A 20,289-nucleotide genomic window follows, 5' to 3' on the forward strand; every position below is an offset into this window, starting at 1 on the left:
AAAATATGCTTCTCTAGCCTGGGCAGAGAAGCATCTCCTCTTCCTACAGGAATATTCGGAAAACAAATGTGGTGTTTGCTCAACAGTCACACGTTAAAGGGAAAATGCCATAAAAATGCTGATGGTTCCCAGCTGGTAATTTCATTTTTCAGTGCAGAGTTTGGGTGGTGCCGATGATAAAGTGTGAACAAGCTACTTATATTATATAAAAATATATATATGGTACCAGTGTTCCCTGTAGCTCTGTGTGGAAAAATAGTATGCTTTTGTCGCTAAAGGCTGTCATAGTGCCTTGTCACATGGGATGATACTGTTCGAAGTTTCCAAACATTTAATAGCCACAGAACTGGGCTTGAAATAACAGAAATCACATGCCGTGCTGTCGTCATGCTGTGCCTCATGTCAGAGTGAAAATAAAGATATTCACATGAGATTACAGATAATCTTTGCTTGAAGATAGAAACTTTCGTTTTCTTTGCTTGTTCTGAAAGCAAAAGCCAGCTTCATCAGGTGAGTGTTATGAATCATCGCTTTTTTTTTTTATTACAATGTTTCTTCCAGTAAGATGCTTTTATTTTCGTTTTCCATTACATTGTATAGGCCTGTGATTCTTTCGAAATGTGTTGTGCTTGAAGTGTCTGAAATGGCAGTGAGAGGCTAAGCTATTAATGTTAATTTAGCCTATAAATGAAGGTGAGGACTGGAGGCATTTGAAGGCGCAGTTGGTGTGATCCACCGATGGAATGGGCTGATACTTTCCCTCAGGAATGGGCTTTTGGCAGATTCCAGGGGATATTGCCCCAAGGCAGGCATCTAAAAGCTGCTTTTCAGAAACACTGGTTAGCCTGATGTAATGCTTTATTGCAAGGCGCATCTTATGTTGAAATCTGTCATTTCCAGTCTATGCTACTTTGTACTGTCCCACAGGGTTTTTTCAATATATTATCCCAAAAGTATTCAAGGTGGAGGTGCCACGGTTGGCTTTGGGGGCATTAATTTCTTTCCTGACACCCTATGCACTGAGTCACTGTCTTTGAAGGTAAACGCAGCATCCAGTGGGGGCTTGTGGGAGCGTTTGCACGCTGATGGAAAAACATTGTGCAACTTGGCCTGAGGTCAGTTCGGTTCCTTGCCTTGGAAATCCTTCTGGTTGCTCAGCCGCCTGCCGCTCTCCAGCACTGCCGTTCTCCTCTTCCACTTCTGCAGATGGAATCACAGAATGGTTTGGGTTAAAAGATCACCTATTTCCAACCCCCCTGCCATGGGCAGGGACACCTCCCACTAGAGCAGGTTGCTCAAAGCCCCGTCCAGCCTGGCCTTGAACACCTCCAGGGATGGGGCATCCACAACTTCCCTGGGCAACCTGTTCCAGTGCCTCACCACCCTCACAGAAAAGAATTTCTTCCTAATATCTAATCTAAATCTCCCCTCTTTCAGTTTAAAATCATTACCCCTCGTCCTATTGCTACACTCCCTGATGGAGGTGGTCACGCAGGGAGGTTTTATAAAATGCCGAGCACTGGCAGGGTCAGAGTTAAGCCTGGGATGTCCGTGGCAGCTTTGACTTTGAGTGAACAGGGGTCACAGCCCCCAGGCAGTGACATGAGACCTTGGGCTCTCCTTTCGCTGCAGTGTCATTTCCACCAAATCAATCCGCATGCTGGACATCCGTTACAACACCTCGCTGATGTCTTCATTGCTCTACCGAGAGGCAGCCTTTACTGCTGCGCCGCTGCGGCTCCTGTCACCAAAGCAAACGCGACTGATGTCTCATTTATGCTGAGTGTGAATGCGAGGTGGATATTCAGCCTAAAGATTTTCCCTGTCCTTGAATTCCCCATCCTGCTGTGCCTGCAGAGAATTGTACTGGGATAATTGAGCGCCTGGGTTAGTGGTTGCGGTGCCATAGTTTGTAGGTATGAGTGGTGACTTTGATTTTAAGAATTTCATCCAGAATTTTGAACTTCCTCTGACTTACACGTTGAGATTTGTCTTTCATCCAGAGCTGCAACTTTATAATAATGCTTAATAATAACATAACTCAAATGTCTGCATAAATGTCAACTAATCAGCATACCTTTTACTAGGGCACTATCTGTATCTTCGCATTACAGATAAAGAATTGAAAGTAGAGATGTGTCTTTCGTCTAAGCCTCCTCCATTAATGGCAATAAATTAATGTTAAAAGGATGCATAGGTTTTATATAAGGTGGCATAAAAGATGGCAGGGGTTTCCTGGAGGAAATCTGTTCTCTGTACAGGTGAATTTTCTCCCCTAACAGCAGTCAGAGACTCATGCCGAAAAAAGACCTGAGAATGTGTTCCCCTAACTTCTCCCATCTTCCTAGATGATCTCCAGCTGTTTACTGAGAGCTACTGCATTGGGTGAAAAAGGACAATTTCCAGACAATCTGTTTGTTACCATAAAGTTGAGTGCAAGTGGTAATAGAGAAATTGATGGCACCTTTTTAAACATAAAAATCATTAAGAGAAGATTCCTTGTCCCTGGCAAACATCAGATCGATTTCCACAGTTCCCTCCTTTGCCCCATACTGAGATTCAAGGAAACTCTTTGGAATGTTTCTTGGTGTGATGTCTCTACCTACAGCACTGTTTAAGTGGGTGAAACCCCCATCAAGAGAGGTTTTATTGCTTGTTTTGTCTTGCTTATGAAGAGTAAACTCCAATTCTCCGTAGAGCCAAATCCAGTCCCAAAAGAGTTTTAGCTGCATGAGGCTTGCATGAACTGGAATTTCTTGTTCCTGGCCTGGCCTATGCATATGTATAATCTTATCCTTGATCCCTATGAGATGGATTTTTTTTTTTATTCTCTCCTTCTTCCCTGTCTCTTTGTACCTTTTTCTGTGTCTCCTCCTGTGCAAGGCAGGTCTCTGCTGAGCTGACTTTCCCCACCCTGGTTCCCTGCGGGTATCTCTGCTGCTTTCCATCAATCGGGGTGGAATGGGCTGTTTGGCCACGTTGGGATGTCTTTTCCCGGATCGTGGTGGGCACCCTACTTGCTGACTGCTAGCCTTCTGACCAGGACACCAGGGAAACAATGCAGTTGCTCATGACCCCTCGACTTCAGACCCAAACCCACTGCCCAGTGTCCAGGGATGAAGGTTTTAGTGTGGAGGGGTGGGAGAGGTGCCCTGTTGTCTGCTCAAGGCTGCTCGGAAAGATCCAAGGTTTTAGTCTAATACACAGCCTGATGACTGTGAATCTATCTAACGAAGTCCTCTGCAGCCTCAGCATCCGACTGTTGTGGTTAGTAAATATATTTAGCAAGATCGGACATTGCCTCAAAATACTCCTGCAGCAGATTCCTCTCGGCTTGGACAGCAGCACTGCTGCTTGGCCAGAGCTTGCTGGACACTGTTCATGAATGGGAATGGATTTAGGGGCTGGATTTCTGTTGGGTCCAGCCCTAATACCTTTGTCAGTGATTTAGAAGGGAGCACAAATGGTGCTGCTGTTGATTTTTATACTTGATGCCAAAATGGGAGGCCTTGCCCATATTGGCAAGGGCGAAGAAATACCCCAAGGGGACCCTAGAGGGTATTGGCATAGGGAACTGTAAAATAGGAACAGGATTGTGGATAGGTTTTTTTTCTATATGCCTAGAGAAAAATCAGAACCACAAAAGACTGAAGAGGAATTTGGATAAAGGGCAAGGTCTGAAGTGGACTTGGAGGTGATAAGAACAAATCAGCAATAAGTTCCAGCGTGACATGGCTGTGAAGGAAAGATTTGCCATCTGGCAAATAATCCTTGAGGAGTTATCACGAACAGGGTGGACTCACTGTTTGACTACCATGATGGCTCTGTGGGGCTGCGTCCCCAGGAGCTGCTCCACAGCAGTGAGGGAGATTCAGGAGATGGGGTGCTGGATTTTTTCTGGAGGGAAAAAAAAATAATGCAATTTTTAAATCAATTGAAATTGTTTATCATTTTCTGCCAAACAGGATGACTCATTCTGGCAGTCTGCCCTCTCCACCCTCCCCCTCAGACAAACAAACAAAGCCAATAAGTTGCAAAAAATAAAATAATATGAAAAGATAACAATTCAAAATTTTCCTTTTGGTATATTCAAAACAAAGGGCTTAATGTTGGGCGGCTTTTTTTTTTTTTTTTAAGACATCATTTCAGAGCTGGATTCAATGACCATAACTTGAAAAAATGAGGTAAAAATAACTCCGAAAATAAAATGCTTCATTTTGAGTTAAAGAAACATTTTGTTCAGTGAGATGCACAAAGCATTCAGTTTTGGGCCAACATGAAATGATATTTTTTTTTTCCTAGCAATCTCTTGGTTGAGGCAGTGAACCAAGAAGTCAATTATTCACAGAGCTGTAGCAAGATTAAGGTAAGGATGGAAAGCAGAGCTGAAATGAGAAACTGAGGGAGAAAATTTGGGATTGAATGTCCAAGTCAATCTTCATTTTTCCGAGTGAAACGTGGTAGTTGATGGCGTAAGCACCCAGACCCTTTGCCGTCAGCCTGCGCGGGTGGGCTGCCCGCCAGGAGACAAAACTGGCAATGTCCTTGTGGCATCCATGGGTCCCCAGTGGCGTGAGAGCAGAGTGGGGTGCTGTGATGGGTTGGCGTGATCCAAGAGATGTCCTGCACCCATCAGAGGCCATGCTGCTGTGGTCCCTGGAACGCGTCCTCATCTCTCACCGCTGCTGCTGTAAATGCAGCATCGTCTGGGAGGGGAGGAAAAAAATATAGAAAGGGGAGAAAAAAAAAAAAAAAAGGAAGAGTCTTCTGCCAAGAAGCTGCCGTAAGCTCTGCAGAGTGTGACTTTGGGCAGGGAGGAGTGGAGTGCTGCCTGCGCGCTGCTCAGCTGGGGAAGAGCTCTGCTCCGCTCCGGGGTCCGGGCACGAGTCTCCTCAGCTGGGCAGACGGGAGCCCGTGGTGGTGCCTGGCTGCTGCTGGGGGACTCGGGACAGGCTCCTCTCGCAGGTTGGAAATGCTGGGCACAGCTTTCCTCACGCATGCAGTGTTAGTGCAAACACCCTGACTGTGTGCTTTTTGGCTTGGGCTTTTCTTGCACCGCTTTTTTTTTTTTTTTTTTTTTTTTTTTTTTTTTCCCCTTTTTCCAGAAGTGCTGAGACCTCAGCACCCGGCTATCCTAAGCAATAATCTTTACAACACAGGCAAGAGAAAAATCTTATTTCCCATTTTTCCGGTGGCAGAGTCGAGGCAGTGGGATGGCAGGATTTGCCCAGCACCATGGTAAGAGTTGGGAGGCAGAGCTGCACTTGAGGCTGCCTAAGTTTGACTCCCACTCTTTTGCAGAGTGAAGAGCGACTGTGGCGTAGCATAAAGATGCATGAACTAGTTTTTAAATGATATGCCATGCCAGCTGGGATATGCCGTGGCTGGTGGTGGCAGCTCAGCGCCTGCTGTGTTAATTTACCCTTAGAGCAGTGGACAGGAGAGACGCAGGGAGATGTGCATGTGGGCAGGGGCGTGCGGTGCTGGAGATGGAGAGGAGGGAACGAGCGAGCTCCTGCACCAACGGCGGGGTGCAGAGAGCAACTGCGGGACCAAGCCTGGCTGCGGTACCCTGCGCACCTCCCTGCACCACCCTCGGCATCCCCCTGCTTTTAATAACGCTGGCCATTATCCATCAGCAGAGGTAATGAGCTGGAGAGCAGGAAGCATTGTTTCTGGGCTGAGCATGCAAGCCTCACACAAAAGAGTTTACAGGGGGTAATGTTTTTATTATTACAGTCAGTGGCGAACCATTCTGCATTTCAAGCACTTCTTCTTTGCTATTAAATAATTAATAATTAACCAGCAGAGGCCGTTTGAAGACTCTGGTGCGGTGATGTCTGGTAATAATTTTTTTTAACTTTTTTTTTTTTCTTTTCCCCTCTCCTTCAATTCTAATTTATTCCAGGGCTTTGCGCTAGGATACCAAACCACTGGGTAGCAAAAGTTTCAATGGCCAAAGTCGTTTCATTTTATAAATGAGTTCTGGAATTTTTGCAGTGGAGTTGGCAGTGCCCCCTGCTTTGTTCTCGGTGTTGCCGGGGAGCGGGGTACCGCCGGGTGTTCACCCCGGCCAGCAGCGCCCCCCCACCCCAGCACCCCGCAGCCCCGGGAGCGTCGTGCGTGGATGCCTTTGCCCGCTGCGTTCCGCACTGTGGGACTGCGTGTGCGTGCGTGGAGGTGGGGGGGGATAATACGGGAGAAGAGGGGGGGACCCGACACGCTGCATCGATGAAACGCCGGCAGCTATTTCAGGAAGCCGCTAAGTCTCCTCCTTCTTATGTAAATAAACATGACAACTCGGAGCGCCGGTGCCGCGGCGGGAGTGGGTGGGTGGAGGCTGACGGCGCGGGGCAGCCGGTTCCCGCGTGGGCCGGGTGCTGCTGGCGCGGAGCGGGGCCGGCTGCGGAGCCATGGGGGGGCAGGTGACGAGGAGCCTGCTCTACGGTAAGGACCGACCCGCCGCCATCCCCGCCGCCGCCGGGGGGGAGCGGGAGGCGGCTGGGAAAGGTGAGGCGGGTGAAGCGTGTGTGGGGGTGGGATGCGGGATCTGCCCGGCTGGTCCTCCCGGAGCATCCCGTTCCATCCCGGGGGCTGGGGGTGCGCTGATCCCGCTGTATTGGTGGGGATGAGGGAGAAAAATCTGCCTGCGCAGCGGTGCCGGGCGTGCTGAGAGGTGACAGGGGCGAAAAGAAAGTCACCGTGTGTGTATGTGCTGCCTGGCAGCTCCCACCGGGGACAGATCGCTAAGCGATGGTAAGAGCTTGCTGCAAGGCAGCTTAGTAAGGCTCTGAAAACAGTCACCTTATTTCTCCTTTCCACCAGGAGTTTCTTCTTAATGTCAATTCTGGTTTATTTCGTTTTGAGTTGATATGGTTTGGAATGAAGGTTGGTTTGAATTGACTGCTTTCAGGCGGAGCTAAAGCCGTTAAGTGCGGGCTGCTGTCTGCCGGGTAATGTAAAGCAGGGGAGAGGGGGGAGCTGGAAAGGGACTGGAATATCCCGCACAGGCCAACATTAAACCGGAATTTGAATCTATAGATAATGTGCGATACTAGCTGTGTCCTGGTCAGCGCAAATCTCATGCCATAAATACTCCTATGAGAATATTGCACTCCTTAATATTAAACTTGCCTATTGCTCTGAAGTGTTCCGTTTAACTTTGGGCATAGTAAACGTGCCGCGCATTCAGTGTGGTACAAGTGCATTTTCAGTGACACTTCCTTGTGGCAATAGTAAATATGGGTATGAAAGATGCAGGTAAAGCATCGCGTGGGCTTGGAGTATCTCATATCCTTTATTTGAATAGGGATGCATGAGGTATTCACTTAGGCTGTGAATATTCACATTACAGTCCTGATTCTTCTCATATTTTCCACCAAGTCCAAACTCCATAGTTTAAGGAACAAACAGGCGTAGTTAGGAAGTAGATGACTTTTTCCCTAAAGGTATTTAGCAAGCATGTCTCAGTAGAGATTTTTATTTGTTCATCATTTGTGTTGAGAAGTTTCATCTGTGATCTGACCTTATTTCTTCTCTAATTTCATGATATACATGCAATATCCAGAATAACAGTACTGTCGAGTCAACGCAAAAAAAAGAGCTCTGGCTGTTATCTTGTGATTGTAAGTGTCTTTTCGTCTTTGAAGTGTTATTTGAATGAATTTGAAAAAAAAAAACCAAACCCAAAAAACCAACCCTGGCTGGGAAAGAATAATAGCGATATATGTTTCCTGTGTGTGCCAGGGACTTGGCATTCCTGCTGGGGCTTTCTCCCGCCTGCAGCCGGCAGCGCACTGCACAGTAATCCTGCAACTTCTGCCTTTCAGCGATTCTACTCCAGCGAGCATGGTTCTCTTTAATTTTTATTTTGTTGGGAGAGGGAAATTAATGAGGAGATCTGGCTAATTAACTCAAATTTCCCTCTTCATGCAGAGGGGCTACAGGCTGTGTTATATGTACAGGTGATGTACTACTGTGTTTAGCACAGCGATGCTTTAAAAAAAAAAAGGACGTGCATTATTTTTTAAAAAATTAAATAATAAAAAGTCATGCAACAAAGCACATTTAACAAAAATAGACTGCATCTGCACTTGTGGTTTGTCTGTGGCTACTGTTCCTCCAGTTCCATCTTTCTGTTGAATATTTCTATTTCAGATGTGTCTCAAAATAGCTGTGTAAAGAGGAATGAAACCTTATCCGTTTCTCTGAAGGATAATTGAAAATGAATGTAATGATACTGAAAAGAGTTGTATTGACAGCCCTGGGGGCTGACATCCTTTGTTTTTAGAAAGCATGGGTAAAGCATAAATCCGTGTCCTCCAGACATTTCTGATGACCTCTCTGTGTTGCAAGGACGGGCTGGGATTTTCACAAGCACCTAAGTAATTTAACCTCACTGAAAATTAGCTCAGATGAGGAGATACTGCACGGGCTGGCTGCTTATGGCTCTGCTGAGCCAGTCCTGGGGAGGCAGCTGGTTTCCCTGAGAGACATGCCCAGAGCGGTGCCCCGGGTCCCTGTCTCCTCCGGGGCCCACCCTGACCTTGGCAGGGTTGGAAAAGTAAATTGAGATAAAAGCTCCTGAAGTGGATCAGGAGGGAGGCACCCTTTCAAAAAGCATAAAAGCAGGGTGGTGATGTTTAAAAACTGTGGGTACCCTGACGTAAGGACAGAGGTTTATAGGAGGCAAGTGCAGTCATACACAGACTGTCATGAGGAGCACCTGGCATCATTTTACCCTCTTTCACCCACAAATCTACTTTTAAGCAGCAAAGTCAAATCACACAGCATTCTTGCTGGGCAGAGGAGTCTCAGCATCTTTTGGCATGGGGAAAGCTATGGGTGGGTGAAGCATGATGCTCAACGATGGTGGTTGGTGGCAGTGATGCCCGATGTCCCTGGACCTGCACAGCTGCTCGGGTCTATCGTGTGTGCAAGCCAGTGCTGTGTTGATCCTATTTGAGCCATCCGGTGAGGAGCATGCATGTTTGTATGGGCAGGCATCTCCTTGAGTGAAAACGCTGCTTTCCCATACAGTGGCAGTGCAGGAGAGCCACGCTAGTCTGTCCTAATGATGGAGTTGGTGGGTGCTAAAGGGGCATTGAATCACCTGCAGGAAAGTTTCCCACCTGATGGGACTGGAAGGGGAAAAATAAAGTTTGAATCAAGGGTATTTGGTTGCCTGAGCCTTCCGGGAGAGACCCGCCTCTGACTTCAGTCCTCGCTAGCAAATAAACCTCAATGGGCTTGTGCCATGAAAGGCAGCACCTTTATTTTTGAAAGGAGACATCTGATGGCTTGATATGGTGGGACATGGGAGCTGGTCACTCTTGTTCTCTGTGGAATGACATGCATTGCCCAAGCGTCCTCGTGCAGTCTCCATTGATGTCCCTGCACTTGGCACTATGACAGCCTCTGCTCCTCTTTCCCATTCCTTCTCCCTTTCCCACCGCCCTCCACAGAAGCCTTGAGGTTCTTTCCAGAGCTCTCTATGCAAAGAGAAGAAAAGAGAAAATAAGAAGTTCAAAGGTAACACAACCTTGACTGACAGAATGTTTACTTGCTATTTATAAAGTAGTATCTATACATGCAGTGCTTACTTTAACAATATTTTAACCAGGATATGCTGGTATGATTGCTTGTGGTTTACTTTAACAATATTTAAACCAGGAAATGTTAATATAATTGCTTGTGATTCATGTGAAGCTCATTTCTTCAAGAATGACTGTGTACTGTAGTATTCCTATAACATAGGCAGTTTACTAAATATTTATTTTAAACTACTTGCTAGTTAATAATGCTTTGTACATATCCCTAATAGATGCATATGTCATAATATGTATGTTCTTATGCATTTGATTCAACTGTCACCTGCTATATTAATTTTTAATTCCTCCTTACAGCTATGAGTGAGGTGCTATTTGCGGAAGACCCTATTCTTAATTTTAGGGGGCCAAATCCTGGAGTTTCTGTGTGAGAAGGAAAACCCTGAGGTTTTTTTAGTTTCTCTGTCACTCAGAACCAAACTAACATAAAGCGATGGTTTAGCCAAGGAAGCTGCTGCACTGTGCTGGGAGAGGGATTCAGTGTATGCAGACGTGCAGAGGTTAGTGATTAACATGTGCACATCCCTTCAGAGGGCTTTTGACTAGCTAGAGCGTACACAGTGGATTAATTCATGTGCAGGGGATATGTGTATCTGTGTGTACCTGCACATTTGCTCAATAACGTTCCCTTCTACAAGTCATAATTACTAATAAGTCCCTCATTGCAGGGCTTTGTTTTATTTTGGTTTTAATTACTCACATGTCACAGGCATTTATCAGTGTTTTGTGGTGGAATAATTTTTACAAGGAAAAGGGAAAAACGTATCTTGTGCCACATTTTCCAAACTGTAATTGTATGGCATGGATGTAGCTGCAAAGTCCCTAGTGAGAGTGAATCGGCTTTTTAGCCTGGGAAGCAGTACTGATTGGCAGATGTAATTTTCAGTTTGAACGGTTGAGATTTTAAGCTGCTTGTAGAAGATTCTCTGTAAGTTGTGGATACGATATAAATAATGGCTCGTGTGTCTTTGTGTGGTGAGTAGAGGCACACGTATTATGTATGGCCAGATTTCCCCCTTACCGCATGTGTACAAGGCCTGGTGAGCAATGCAGCCACAGTTGGGTGGTTGTGCTGCAAAAATGGAGAAGGGAGCAGGAGTTATGGTGTAGCAGGACTCCATCCACGCTGCATGGTAATAGGCTTTTGGGTGGCTGTCTGGATTTATTTCCCATTTCATTGGGATCTTACTTTCCATAGTCTTTCCTGCACCTGACTGGTCGTTTATTCCCGTGCAGAAGAGGTGTGAAGCACTGGCATTGTCCTTCCTACACATTTAGTTCTCCTGGAGACCAATGTGTGGATCTTGCTCACACTGTTGGCAGGAGGTATTATGGGATATTTGGGTGAGGTGTGGAAGCCCTCAGCTCTAGCGAGAGCGTCTGCTCTAGGGCTTTGGGGAGCAGCAGAGAGCGGGGCCCATTTCCCTGGTGTAAAATAGCTACTGTATGGAACTTTGTTTACTCTTTCTTTGCACAATAGAGCTTTCTCTAGAGCTTTTTTTTAGCTTTCTCTTAATTCCTTTTAGTGTAGTGAATGGTATATCTATATGCAAGTGCTGGAATCAGCCCCACGCTTTGTTTCCCACTCTGTATGTTCATTGCCTATACTGCAATAACCTTTCCAAATACCACTTTTCACCCTTGCAGTTAATATCACTCCACAGAATTGTACTCCAGTGCACACTGCTGTACATGCCTTCAAATTTAATAATTTCCATCTTCTTACACCTAATTAAAACTGCAAATATACCAGAAGAAATAAGAAATGTTAATAGTGTAAAAAAAATTAAGACTTGGCAATACAAATCGTTAGTGAGATTTCTTTGCAAATTAGTATTACTTTGTATTCTTATAATCTCTAAGTTATTGTCTAGATTTTGGGGTAACTTCTCATTCGATGGAGTGACTGGTGATGGGATCAGCCTCACTAGGGGGTTAACATCTCCCATATTCTGTAGACTGTTGCTTGTCAAGAACCAATATGGGACTGGGGAGAAAAGGCTCTTTCTAAATTCACCCTGCTTTCAGCACAATTGGTATACAGCCCTGAGAGCGAATGTGTGTGTATGAGAAATTAATCCTGCTCAGGGTTGGATTAACTGGTGCAGAAGACCCTGGGCAGGGCGCCAAAGCAGTGCTGGCATTTCCTAGAAGTGGGTCTCCCAGAGATTATTTCGATTCATGCCTCTGATCTATGGGTCACCTGCCAATGTCCCAGGGTGGCTGATAGTAAAGCGTGTATCGACTGCTGACAACACTTCTGAAAGTGAAGTGTGTAGTACCTCTATACAGAGAGATTTTATGGGTAACCACGTTTATACTTGACAACTGTTCTATTTATTGTGAAAGGCAAATGAGGTTTTCATTAGTTGTGGCAGTATTTGACTGTAGACCTCTGGCTACAAGTGGTGAGAGCGAAGAGCATCCCCCTTCTCATTTTGTCCTTTGCTTTCATGGCATTTTCCTGTTAGCTTTTCTGTGTTGCTTTGATGCTCTCGTTATGGTGGAACCTAGGGACTGAATGTTGTTTGCCAGATTTTGTTGTCTTATTTGTCTCCGCTTTGACTGATCCTTTCCCTCCTTGATGTGGAAGCGTTCTTACATCTGATCCTTCTTCGCCTCTTCCTTACTTAATTCCTGTTTCCTTAAGAATTATGGGTGATATGTTTAGCTGTCATTCATTATCATTATTATTAGCTATCGTGTAGAGGTAGCAGGTGTCTCTTCAGGAAAGTTTGTAGGATCCCCTGATATGTCCTAGGGAATCATTTGCATGCCTAATCAAAACAAGTACTCCTGTAGCCAGAAGACTCATATTGTTACTAGTATAAAATAAATTTGCAAAACAAATACAATTACCATTGCAGACATCTAGCAGGAATCAAGAAGAGGCAGTCTCTAGACATATAATCTTAAAATTGATAGGCCTGCTTTCTTTTTATTAAATAATTTTACATTAATGATATCCATACGTGCAGAGGGTTGCATTGAGATCACTCTGAAAAAGATTAATCCTAAAGGAAAGGGAGTTTCCTGGAAAGTGAAAGCAAAGCAAAGAATTGATCCTGATCGATTGCCCTCAGGAATCGGGAGGGATTACTGATGGCACAGCAGGGTACTGACCTGGAGGTCAGGAGAGATCTTGTCTCCCAGAGGCTGAATGAAGAGCGGGGCTGCCAGCCACAAGCCTTGCAGTAGGAATGCCCATGGTCAGAGCAGACGCTGCAGCCCTGCTTGTGGCTGTGCTTTGCTCTAGGGTTAATCCCTATTACTGCTGTTGCCTGTTCATTTTTCTCCCCACCTATCCCCCTCTAAATCAGATTTTTGCTTTGAAAATATACGTATTTGAGTGAAGCTGGTCCAAATTGAGTCAGAGCCGCCTTCTCTGTAGCTCTTGTAGAGTTCGTCTCATCAGTATTTCTGTTCCTTGACTCTGTCCTTGATTGTCTCTTGAAGAGACACTGTCATTCATTGGCATTAAAAATAACATTCAAGATAACTGCAGTTGATGGGGCTGAGGAGAGGAGTGCTTTGGTTTATCTGAGATGTACCGTGGGTTTCACAGCACAGCAAAGGGAGTTGGCTCAGAGCCATGATAATTGATCGAATGCATAAACATATTTTTCCCATTGGAAACACTGATAGCACTTTCATTTTAAAGAACAAGGGAAAGTAGTAAAAAGAGGATATAATAAAAGCCATATACATTAACAAACATGATACAGAACGTAAACAGTGTCAGCAGAAATCTGGAGTTCTCACCCTCTCCCTCAAGTAAAAATTGCTTTTTAAAGAGAAGCCTTTGCAATAAACCGAGGCCCCTGCTGTGAAAATCAGCTCCTTTTTGTGGTTCGGTTTACATACTTTTCTGCCTATACTAGTAAATACACCCTAATACAAAGGAGGAAGCACGTGAGGTCAAGTAACGCTAAATACCCATGGTCTGAATTTGCCCCATCCCATTGTACCTAATAAGGCAGGTCTGCGCAGGGGCTGTGTGAGGCTGGTCTACGCGAGGTGACCTACCCAGACATGCTGGTTTCACCCCAAGGGCTCAAGAAGTTGCTCACAGCAGACTTTGTTGATGAAGTCTGGAGAACAGAAAAGGACCCAAAATTTGATCCAAGCAGGATGGATGTGCAGTGACCTGTCTATAAAATTTGCCTGGATAGCAGAGGCTGTTCCCGTCTTTGACTACTTTTGGAGAGAAATTCTTATGGATCTGTCATGGATGGAAATATTTGACACAGTTATGATTTAGCAATGATTCAAAATTTATTGATGATTCGAGGTAGATCACGAGATTGAATTTTAGCAGAACTTAACCATTAACCGATTTAAAGGTTTACAAAGTGATTTAGCGAAATGACTGAACAGTGACTTAATTACAGATTCAAAGATGACAAGATTCACACTAACTTCCTGTAAAGTATCCCAAATGAATACTTATGAGCAAAAGCACAAATCTCAGGTTAATACATAAGCAAAGCATATAAGCACTTGCACACACACATACAGACACACACACAGAGGTCTTCAATTGCTAGGATCAGGAATTTCTTAATAGTGAGCAACTCTAGCGAGCCAGAAGGTACCGCTTTTAAGTCCTACATGTGCACGGATGGATGGAAGAATATCCACATCCATAAAGCTAATGTATATCTCACAAACATATAGGTGGAGAAGTGGATGGAAAAGAGACTAGCCTATAGTCAAAATTTCCCTTTCTCAGATTTAGGGTAAATACAATGCATCAGTGTTCGTCAATGGGCAGTAGTTGAGGCTCGAGAAGGATTCTCTTACCCTGGCCTCTAGGTGTCAACCTGAGAGGTGTCTCAACTCAGAGGAGGTACTGGCTACAGCCCGCTGCGATCCAGAAGAGTTCAAAGGGTCTTTACTAGAATCGCTACTTATAGGATACAAAATAATTGACTTTTGTCAGGTACTTTTCCATTCTGGCCCAGCGTGGACAATGGAATATTCTGGTACTTTCCATTGTCTACACAAGCCCAGGACTTGCTAGGACTTGGGGTCCTGGTGGCCACAATCCATATGTTGTCAGGAGTGATCAATTATAGTTTTTATAGTCAATTAATATTTTCAAATGGTAGGAGCCATGGGAACCAGGTACACTAAGGGGTTGCCATACTGTTCTAGTCCATTGCTCTCCACCTTTTCTTTCTTTCATGTTGGACCACTATGTAACGTTCTGGCCTGTTGTATTATTATGTGTCCCGGTGGGGAGGACATTGCACCAAATACCGAGAGGCCTAAGGGCAGGGAGGGGGCTGCACCACCACAGATGGAAGCACACAGAGCCTTGAAGAGAAAGTGCCCAAAACCGACTTTCAGTGGGGCTCTGAAAACACCATTTTTTTTGTCTTGCTGCAGTTAAAGCCTTTGGGTGGGTTGCTGCGATTTCAGGAAACTTTCTCTGTCTGGCACTGCCGTATTTTCTCTGTGATAGGCCTTGCTGTGCAGCCATGTGGCGCCGTGTGGATGCAGCGTTGGAAGTTTTTGGCCAATAGACTTGTCGGTGAAAGCAGGACCTGCTGTGAGGTACCAGGGCAGGACTGAAAATATGTTTTTCAAGGAAGTGTAAGGCTTGTGGCCTGGCATACGCAGAGCTCAGGCATCCAGGCCGCAGCCTCCACAGCAGTACCTGCTGAACCGGGAGGTGGTGTGAGGGAAGCACGTGCCCGTGTCTGAGTTGCACCTTGGCAGGTCTGGAGGTTGGTGGTGGGTTTTTTTTTTTTTTTGACTCTGACTCCTGCAAGAGCCTGTTCTTCTTCTGTCCCCTGCGGTGCTTCCTAGCAACCGAGCCCTTTGTTTGCGCCACGAAGTTCAAGCGATCTTCAGGCTACTGCAAGTCCCAGACCTAGCTTGGGGGTAGCCTCAAGGAGGGTGGATGGGTTTTATCCTGGTCGAGCTCTCCCACCGGCGGAGAGGAGGTTTCCACCTGCAGAGCAAGGATGGGGACGGTGCTGTGCAGAGCCCCGGTGCAATGCTATCCCCTGCTTACAAGCGTGGAGGGGGAATTGAGCCATAAACCACACCGTGGCACACACAGAAGCCATTTTAATTTCAGCTTCTGCTGGAAGCACCACATGGAAAAGAAAATGTGATCAGTATAAAAAGAAATGTTTATGTTCCTAGGAGCAGAGACCTCCCAAATAATTAACATCACTTGACAAACTGCTGTTTAAAATGCAAGTGGTTTAAGTGCTGCAGCTCAACAGGCATTCGTCACAGCTCTGGCGTAAATGCAATACACACTCTGGGTTGGTTGCTGCTTTAAAGTAAAGAAGATTTCTGGTAAACATCTTTTGCTTAAGGGGAATGTCTCTATCGTTTTACTTTTTCTTGTTTGAAGAAGCTAAATGTTAGAAAACTGGCCAAATGGCAACTTGGTGGCATGGGCATTGGGATATGGCTTTGGAATGAAATAGATCCTGGATTTTCATTTCTGTGGCACAGATCAGGCTTTCAGTCAGAAGACAGACAGACAGAAATGTTTCATTGGCTTTGGGAGGAGGAGAGGGAGGAAAGGGCCTTTGGGGGGAGATTTCTGGAAGCTACAACTTCAGCTCTGATCACTCTATCTCTAATATTCACTGACTCAACTAAAATTTCTTTAAATAAAACCTTCTTTTTCTCTAGGGCTCTTGGGACACTGACTAGAGACATAAGGATTGTTAAGAATTTATATTTTTCAAAGGTTAAAAAATAGCAGTTTACAAAGAGACTGAGATTAAAAAAAAAGTTAAAAGAAAAAAATTCTTTCTGGAAGATAGAAATATGTGGGTGCCTGTCATATGCTGAAGCATTCCAGATCAAAATGACTTCTGCCTTTGCAGACGAAATAGAATCAGATTATCAAATACAAAATAAGGACTTAAGAATCTAATTCCTTTTACAAAGGCATTATTGATGCTGTGAATTTCATGCAACTTGGAAAAGGGAAATTGCTCAATTTATTTTCTGGTTATCCCAAACTAGTTCAATGCCTCCCTCTGATTTTTTCATCTCCAAAGGGAAAGAGAACATCACTTGTGCTGCTTTCTTCTTTTCTGATTGAGTGAAGCTCTGTATTTAGAGGGGATGCAAGTTTGGGAGTTCTAATGGGTGCCGGTCCATCTCACGTGGAGCTGTAGCTGCAGCATGGTAGGAGTTGCTGTCCTTCTACTCTTAATCCGTCAGTGGCTTTGCAAGTTGATTTAAGATATCTTGATCAAGCAGCATGTCTGTGACAAGGGTCCTGGAGAAGCTATCTCCTTTCTCTCCAGCCCAAGACTTGTTTGAGCAAGGGTAGGTGTCTCTATATCTCATTGCTTGTATTTTGGATGGTTACTGACTGTAAACTGCTGTTGCTCTCCTTGGTCTATGCTATTCTGTTCATGGCTTCTAGCAGTCATGCAGCAGAAGATCTTGTATCATGTTAGAAATTAATTCCTGAAATGGAGATGCAGCAATTACAGCTCCTGTATCCTTCCTAGGCAGATGTGCAATGGCATTTATCATACAAAGGATAAAACATTCAGGCTATCTGTTCCCATGGTAGAAAGGATAAAATGCAGAGAAATATCCTTCAAATGTTCTACAAGTAGATTTGAAAGAGTGCTAAAGTCATTCAGTGTGCCTGCAAGAGATGACTGCAGTTCTTACAATGCTCTTTACCAGAGATCCAGTAAGCTCAGCTGTTTTGCTGGAAGATGTTTCTATCCCATTATCTGTAAAGTGACTGCCAGAACTCTCTTTACCCACTTGTGAGTTATCCCACGGCTTCAGAGACCTTTCTGCTCCTCTCATACAGCAAAGCTGCTCACTGGGGACTCCAGGTGGTGCCTCATCGCAAGCTGACTGCAGTTTCAGACTGACCAGTGTACAAGCAATTGCTTGAAGGAGACTGAGGCGTTCTTTAGCATATGATGAATGGAATCTTTTGAGATTCATTGGCTATATATATGACAATCCACACTTTCCATCTCCTCTTAATCCTGCACTTTGGGAAATCTGCGCTTGAACCCTCATGGGCAGACTTTATCCATTTCATCTTTAGTGTGTGGCAGAAGCCGTAGTTTTATGACACATATGTGCCTGGCGCTGCTGGCTCAGTTGATGCAGGAGGAGGTGTGTAGTATTGTGTGGGCAGCTGTAAGAAAGTGTAAATATGGGCAAGTTACCTCAAATAACTTCAGTACTGCACAGCATTGATTTTTCCCTCAGGGAAAAAATAAAGATTGATAACAGTTTTGGATTAGTGCAACTTCAGTTTGATGACAAATGTTTTGGGTTTTTACTCTGTGTACAGTATTTGAAGCAGTTGGTTCAGATTATGCATTGAGATCTGCTTTTGGGTGCAGAAAACTAATCAGGGAAATGCTTCATGGCCCAGAGGTCTGGATTTGCAGATTCCAGTTCAACAGCTGCATCTCTCTGTGTGCTGTCAGGAAGGAGCATCTGCCAGGGGTGCAGTGTGGTCCTTATTAAATTATAATTTAGAGCTATGGCTTAGAGAAACAGGTGCAATTATATACTAAAAAAAAAAAATAATCCAGTGGTCTTTGTTACCAGAAGAAATGCCCCTTAGCTGGACAAAGAGTTAAGGATTTTCCACTATTTTTTCAAGCTACAAAGAGCAAGGAAAATGGATGACTGAGTTGCCCTCCGCACTTAATTGCTCCTTGCTCTTCTGAAATACTGTAGGTGTCTTTCCACCAAGAGGATAAAGCCCCCCGAGCCCTTTAGGCTTGTTTCCTATTTGCACGTGACTTTCAAGGCAGTCACGCCACGAATGTGGCTACATCAGGAACAGTGCTCTGAATTGTGTGACATTGCATTTCTTCCTCTTTCTACTCTTTATCAATACCCCAATATGCAAAAATGCCCTTTTGCATGAATCTTAAAACAGCATGTTGTTCCTATTCCAAGCTGGCTTGCTTTTCTAGCACATCTCTCTTCTTTCAGCTATTTAGAAATGCAGTTGTCTTTTTATCTTCATGATGTTCCCCCTGAGTCACCTGCTATACGTTACCCAACTCCAGTAAATGGTAACTGGTCATCTGAGTCGGGAAAGGTCATGTGAGTAAGTCTGCAGAAGTATAAAATTGCTGAAGACTGAATCACGGGGAAGTTTTCTTCTGCATAGCTTGCACATGTTGATGTTAACACAATTTCCAAGCTAGGAATGGCGAAGCTTCCTTGGCATCCTCTAACAAGAAATATTGCAGTAGCTTCCTCTACACAATGACTTGAGAGGTCGACTCTGTTACCCAAGTCGTAAGAAAATAACCATTAAAGTTCATAGGGGTTCTGTGAGGGCTTATAATGAAAGGGCTTTGGGCTTCTCGCATGAAGTGTATTTTTGCCTAAGCAAATCAGAGAGGACTGGAGCTTATTCATGTGCTGTTATGGTGACAGAAGAGGTGTGGAGTCACCTCCCTCAGTCCTCTGGTGCAAAGAATTGCATTGGCCATATGTATTGAACAGCACGTGTCCTGACTGATTCATTCAAATCAACTGAAACTCAGATAAAACATAGTATTACTTACAAAGTTCTCTTCCTCTCACATTTATTTGCTGTTTTGCAGACTGTAAACAGTTTGGGGCAAGACCTTTCTCTTCTTTCTATCTTTGTGTGATTCAGCATGAGGGGGTAGGTAGCAGGTAGGATCACTTTTAAAGGAATGAAACATCTCTGCATGCTCTTGTCCTCAGGCGATAAGGATTCAACACCCTTGGTCATTTACATCTGACCTGTTGCAGCAGATGCTAAGGAAAACAAGTTCCTGTATGGACTACTCCAGCAGCTATTTATAGCAAAACGTTAAGTAATAACTTCATGGGTCTGGCATGGGAATTGCTAGGAAGGATGATGGAATAGTATTCATGCTTTTTCTTTGGAATAAGCACCATGGATGCTGTTTATCTTTGTTACAATAAACTGTAACTTTATGCCCTGACTGGCTGTTGAAGTCTGATGTTTTAATTCAATGGTCCAGGTTCAGATGCTGATCTGCAAAAGAAACAGGGTTAATTACTGGTGGAGGATGTTTAAGCTGGTGTGTGATGTGCTGCAGAGCCAGACAAGAGCGGGAAAGTCAGTAATTTAGATTCCACTTGTGACTGTGGTACAGAAAGTGCAGATTAATGAAGGAATGTGTGTGCGTGGATGGCCAAAATCTTGCGTAAAGGGAGAAATGTTTCCCTTTCTCCTGGTTTTACCTCAGCAGTACTTAAATTATTTGCCTGGAAAAAAGTAATATTTTAATCATGTAGTGGTTAACGCTTCTAGTGCTACTGGAGGCTGCTGTGGTCTGGGCAGAAGTCCTTGGTTATAATTTCCATTTGTGCAGCGAGAAGTTGCTGGAGAGCAGGGCTGGTGTCCTGCACTGGGTTGGCAGCTTTACTCCTGTGCCCTTGTGCCAGTTCTGCCAGGTAGGCTGGAGGCTTAACAGCTCGATGGTGGGAGCCAGGAGTGGAGCTCCTGTGCTTTAATCCCAGCAATGCACCTGAAAAAAACGCCATTTTGATGACAAACTCTGTAACCTCCCTTAGTACCCAGTGCAAGTTACTTTGCAGGAATACATTGCAGATTAACCAGTAGGTGCTACCAAAATAAATCCAGCTGCTTATAACTTTGGGAGATTGGAGAGCCTTGGTTAATCACTAGGACCTGTTA

The 20,289-nt window shown here is 44.7% G+C and overlaps 1 protein-coding gene across 3 annotated transcripts in view; it reads left to right on the forward strand.

Moving 5' to 3' along the window:
- The first annotated feature begins 422 nt into the window (after positions 1–422).
- The window catches only part of NEURL1 (neuralized E3 ubiquitin protein ligase 1), a 96,580-nt gene continuing 76,713 nt past the window's right edge, over positions 423–20,289 (forward strand). The window contains exon 1 of one of the 3 annotated variants that reach the window (XM_054206985.1): positions 423–510. Coding sequence is in view for 2 of the 3 variants with exons in the window: in XM_054206983.1 (XP_054062958.1) it covers positions 6,414–6,510 (97 nt within the window). In the remaining variant the exon portion in view is untranslated. Of the gene's footprint in view, positions 511–6,331; positions 6,511–20,289 lie in introns of those variants that run through there. The other 2 variants (XM_054206984.1, XM_054206983.1) reach the window with 2 other exon arrangements.

This window comes from Rissa tridactyla, chromosome 6, assembly GCF_028500815.1.
Source record: "Rissa tridactyla isolate bRisTri1 chromosome 6, bRisTri1.patW.cur.20221130, whole genome shotgun sequence".
NCBI lineage: Eukaryota > Metazoa > Chordata > Aves > Charadriiformes > Laridae > Rissa > Rissa tridactyla.